At 50.7% G+C, this 5,163-nt stretch overlaps 4 protein-coding genes across 4 annotated transcripts; 3 read left to right on the forward strand and 1 right to left on the reverse strand.

The window, feature by feature from the left end:
- Positions 1-5: 5 nt before the first annotated feature.
- PHALS_12288 (uncharacterized protein) lies at positions 6-247 on the forward strand (the record flags this gene model as incomplete). Its single annotated transcript, XM_024727811.1, has 2 exons — positions 6-16; positions 40-247. The coding sequence occupies 2 exons, from the start codon at positions 6-8 to the stop codon at positions 245-247; spliced, it is 219 nt and encodes a 72-aa protein (XP_024578350.1).
- Positions 248-818: 571 nt separating this feature from the next.
- On the forward strand, positions 819-1,056 carry PHALS_12289 (uncharacterized protein; the record flags this gene model as incomplete). Its single annotated transcript, XM_024727812.1, has 2 exons — positions 819-948; positions 1,016-1,056. 2 exons carry the CDS (start codon positions 819-821, stop codon positions 1,054-1,056), a joined length of 171 nt encoding a protein of 56 aa, XP_024578351.1.
- A 475-nt stretch (positions 1,057-1,531) lies between these two features.
- On the forward strand, positions 1,532-2,983 carry PHALS_12290 (uncharacterized protein; the record flags this gene model as incomplete). The annotated part of the gene is made up of 2 exons (XM_024727813.1): positions 1,532-1,859; positions 1,911-2,983. 2 exons carry the CDS (start codon positions 1,532-1,534, stop codon positions 2,981-2,983), a joined length of 1,401 nt encoding a protein of 466 aa, XP_024578352.1.
- Positions 2,984-3,795: 812 nt separating this feature from the next.
- On the reverse strand, positions 3,796-4,111 carry PHALS_12291 (uncharacterized protein; the record flags this gene model as incomplete). The annotated part of the gene is made up of 2 exons (XM_024727814.1): positions 3,796-4,038; positions 4,100-4,111. The coding sequence occupies 2 exons, from the start codon at positions 4,109-4,111 to the stop codon at positions 3,796-3,798; spliced, it is 255 nt and encodes an 84-aa protein (XP_024578353.1).
- Positions 4,112-5,163: the final 1,052 nt, after the last annotated feature.

The following is a 5,163-nucleotide window of genomic DNA, read 5'->3' on the forward strand; positions in this document are numbered from 1 at the left end:
ATGTAATGACGCAATAGTCGAAACGTTTCGGGAATTCAGTACTACATCACTGCCGAGTTGCGATCTTTTTGTTCTGGTACTTCAAGACAACGCATTTACATGTATCTTAGACAAAGATGGACTCAACATTATTATGGTTAAAGCGTTCAAAAAATCTGAACTAGAAAGTAACATCAACGACAGGCATTTTGGTAAAAAACGTGATGGACAGGATCGGGAACAACTGGGGGGGGTATTGAAATCATAGTTTAAAGAAACGCGAGGCGTTAAAAATATTCAAAAGGCGACAGCAGAGATGTCAAGCACCGATATTATGCCACAAAGAAGCATGTGGATGCTTATTATCCCTTCACAAGAGAATTCATTCAAAACGGGACGCTCAGAATTGGCAACGTTGTCATAAAGAAGCATTGTGCAGATATACCAACCAATTTATTTGCTACAAAACTGCATCAGCTTCTAGGCAAAACGACAGGTATTAACACTAAGCCAGAACCCAAGCGTACACAGGCGTAGCTGCGAGTGGGAAAACTTGGGAAAATGCTACTCAATACATGTACGGAACAAGTGATGGCGTCAAAAAATTACGGGTACATGTCATCAATACCGATTCGATCACGGATTGATGTTAGTCGTTCATGGAATCGGAGAAAAATGATTAAATTTGTTTGACTAGAGGTGACACATGGCTAGCGAGCTAAGGATCTAATTAAAAATTTTGGCAAACGTCTGCATCGCCGAGGCTGGCCCACAAACTGTAACACTGATGAGACGATGATATGCTTTGACACTTTGTTAGCATTAAATTCATGAGAAATATGGTCTTACTGACCACTGCTTCAAGCGCAGGAGTCACGTCTAAAAAGCAAATCCGGATAAAGAAAAAAGCGGGTTTGAGAGCGCTCGTTTTGCTTTTTGGTTCAGCGGAAGGCTCGCTTGCAATCAAGAGTGGGGTCACCGCAGAGGGCGCAGAGAAAACTTTTTAATGAATGACTTATGATTCTGATGTGATCAGTTCTGCAAAAGACACTACAACACGCGCTTGCAGACAGATAATGTCAGCGCGCTGAGCTAGGTTTGGCTCATTGGTAATAGGCTGGACGTCGTCGTGAGCTACGCGGCGAATTGTAAAATGCGTTCGGAGATGTGAAGCGTAGAGAACGCGTTATTGTCAGTGCAGGGTGACCTCCAACACTTCCGTGTCATTGGTCCTACTATAGATGAATCCTTTGAATTTTTTCACCCTACATTATTATCAAAGTTTGTTTTCCGCTGTCTAATGAAAACACGAAAGTGACCTCGACTTCCGCTAATGTGGACATACTGTCAGATTTACTAAAATATTCACAATCGTTCTAGCGTACTCTGGCATTGTCTACAGTTTTTCCAAATATTACTCGTGTAGTTCTTGGCATTCTTGACGCCCAATTATGTCACAGTCTAGCATACCCACCGATGCGCGCTACACGCAAAATTCCGTTATCATCGCGACTAAGGCCTTGCAATAACTGTGCCCATCTTCGTCAAGCTCATGCACGAGCTTGCTTCACTGTCCGACAGTCAAATTGAACACGATACGGTCCGAAACCGTGCTGCGCTGGCAGCGGCGATCGTCATTCCCAAGATCAAATTTCTCGCGCGACACTCCTGGCCGACCCGTGAGATCGTGACCTCAAAGCAGCAGCTGGTCAAGCGCTTTGTCTGGGGCTCGCGTGAAGGTGTACCAGAGAGGGCGTGGATGAACGACGCTCAAGCCGGACTTCCGATGTGCGACGGTGGACTCGCTGTACCGCACGTCGCGACGGACCTGCTTGCGATGGCAGCCAATGCAGTAGGCAGATGGGCAGCAAGAGCGAATGGTCCAGCATGACTTATGGACGACATCCTACCTGCCGAGCACGCGGGCGTAGACGTGTACTTGACTCCGGCACGGCGAGACGCGCCGGTTGGGGGCTTCAAGATCGCGACCACCATGTGGAAGGGTGGGGCGGCAGTGGTGTGCGGAGTGCACTGTGACCAAATCGACCCGACCAATGCCAGCTTTGTGGCAGCAACGGCGGCGCTGTTTCGGAGACACCTGCTTGCTGAGAAATGGGATGGCAACAGCTTGCAGATCGCCGTTGACGACGACGCGATGCTCTCGTTCGGCCGGCTGCCGTGTGGAAGGCGGCGGTTGCGCGGACCTTTCTGTCACGAGTGGCTTTACCGTGTGGCACTCGACACGCGGCGCTGGCTGATCGATGACAGGGGGGGGGCTGTGAATATCAGCATACTACGGCATGGCAACAAGTGGGGCATGCTTCGTGATCTCTTCAGCTGGACGTGGATGGAGCGCGGTGTGGTCAATTTCGAGCTGAGACGGCCCCGAACTCCTGCTGTGCGGCGGGCGGTTTTGAAGCTGTGCGAGGCGATGGTGTTTAACTACCCTGAGCTTCTGCACACGACGACGCACCTTTGGCCGGTCAGAACAGGCGTGTCGATGCACCACTCATGGCGCCTCACGAACAGCGCGGAGGGAGTCATTTTCTCGGACGCCACGATCGAGCGTCCGCCACAGAAGATCGCATCGCGTTTTGTCTGCGAACGACGAGCGCGAACGGATGTTGGCAATCGCGATATCCGCTTCCACGACCACTCGGCGCTCTCGCGGCTCGTGCAGCTGCACATGGGAGAAGGATGGCGGCCCAATAGGACACGGTACAAGTCAGCCGTAGCGCTGCACCGCGCGAAGGAGGGCAAGGAGGAGCGCGACCGAGCAATCGCTGTGCTCGCCGAGAAGAACAGCGACCTTCAGCGGGCTACGTCACAGCTGAAGTGGAGCAGGTGCGAACGCCGCCCTGGGGCAGAATCTGTACCGCATCAGGGTGAACAACCTCAACTTGTGGAACTACGTACACAGCGATCGGACGTGCCCGCACAGCATGTGTCGGCGCGACCAGCCCGCGACGATACAGCATGTCTTCTGGGAGTGCCCGGTTGCTGAAGCCGCATGGGTAGACTTCGCTACCCGATGGCGGCGACTCGGCGACAACTTGACGGAAAACCTCATGGAGTCGTGACTCAGTCTGGACATGCCGGACACGCCGACACGAGCGTGGCAAGCAGTCTGCGAGTGGCTCGATGCAGCCGGTGACGAACACCGTGACGTCTTGTTCGATGTCTCCGGCAGGCTCTGGCGACTGACAGCGGCGACGACTATCCACACCATCTGGTGTGCGCGACTCCGGCTTCGACACGAGCTGACAGCTGACCCGCTGACGCTCCGAGCAATGGTCAACGCCACCGTCGACACGCGCTATGTGACATGGTACTGCTGACGTACAAGCTTGACACGGACGAACACGCTGCTCCGAAGCGAGCCGTGATGAGTGCGCTGGCGGCGCAGCTATCAGAGCCAACAGTGGAGCACGCTCAATCGCAGCCGATCGCCAGTCGGAGCGTGCATCTGCTCTTCTTTGACGGCGGCTCAAGAGGCAACCGAGGACCAGGCGGGCCCGGGTCTGTGGTCGACACGGACACGAATGCAGCAGAGATCGTGTGGGCAGCAAGCATATCGTAAGCTCAGGCCGACACGACCAACAACACGACAGAGTACTGGGGGATCATCCACGGGCTTCGTCGTGCTGAGGTCGACCAACTGAAGCCGTTGCATGTTGTGGGAGACAGCGCGATGGTCTTCCATCAGATGCGTCGGCACCGACCACCGCGGCAACACCGACTCAGACAGCTTTACCTGAAGGCAAGGCGGTGTGCAATCGGTTTGGGCGTCCGCACTTGGTCGCACCACAACCACAATCACAATAAGATGGCGAACAAGGCTGCAAACTTCGCAATGGACGCACGCGCGTCGCAGCAGACATATATCATGAACTCGTCTACTCGTCGCGGAACTGACCCAACACCTGCATAACGACATGCAGCAATGGCTCTGCTCTGTAGCAGCTCGAGACCAGAGCGCGACCCTGACCCATGCACCTCGCTCGGCGTACCCGCCTCGAGGGCAGGATAATCCCCCCCCTTTTTGTTTAGTGGCGCAAGCTGCCAACCTAGCCATTAGAGATCTGTAAAGTACCTCAATGAAGCTCACTCACTCACTCACTTGTCTCGCCATGCATTCGCAGCGAGCAAATTGTGAACAAGATTCAAATGAACTAGTTCCTTTTATTTGTACATGAGATCCTGAAGGCATTTGCTATCGCGAATAGTACCTGCCTGACCTTGAGTTAGCATATTCATCGCGAGAAAAGTGTCTTACACTATCGATGTCTATCGTTTCTTTAGCCTCACAGGGAGATTAATTCGTATTGCAATTAGTAAAGCGCAATCAAGTTGCTGGCCGTAACTTCGCTGTAAGATCAAAAAGAATGGAGAAGTCAGCAGAATGTGCAGCACAGTAAATGTTACTTTTATTATCTGACTAGACAAATTACATGTTGTTTTACAATTGCACACGTGATAAACTTAATCAGTATTCTTGAATGCAAACGATCGTTTAAATTTTTGTTCCCCGGGCGCACGGAGTTGTTCATTCGATCGTTTAAGTTTGGTCGCACGGAGTTGTGTCACAAGATTCTTTACCCCGTTGTCGAAATATCCACGTTTAATTCTGAGCAAAATGTTTCCTTAATCCTGGAGCATCTTCATGGTTTTTTGGAACTCTTGTTTTTGATAATTTGTTCAAGAAAAAACTTCACATTGGATCAATCGGGCGATTCTTTCCGGCAAATCCAAGTCTATTGGATCAAGTTCTTTCGATCTCTGTCGAGAATTAAAAGTCAAGCAAGACGTTAAGCTTAGTGATAGTGAGTCAGTGAAACTGCTTTACTTATCAAGCGGGAACACCTTGTTTTGTTTAGTTGGACAAGTCGGAAGGAGAGTTATCATCTTTAAGCATCAATCGAGTTTTCGCAGTAAGCATCTTCGGTGTTGTCTATTTGAACATTTTGCAAGTTTATCTAGTAGGATATAAAAGGTGATGCGGGCTCATTAATAGCAACGCAGAGATATTACGTGAGCTTACAGCATTCGCGATTCAACTTGCCAAGCGCACTTTTATGAGGTTGAGTTGTAAAAGCGCGGTATTTTCTGCGTCGCCAGGTTAGAACAATCAACAGATTACCAAGCGCAATTATTGTTACTCACTAACTTTATTACAGATTTTAC

The sequence above is a fragment of the Plasmopara halstedii genome (assembly GCF_900000015.1).
Source record: "Plasmopara halstedii genome assembly, contig: Scaffold_614, whole genome shotgun sequence".
NCBI lineage: Eukaryota > Oomycota > Peronosporomycetes > Peronosporales > Peronosporaceae > Plasmopara > Plasmopara halstedii.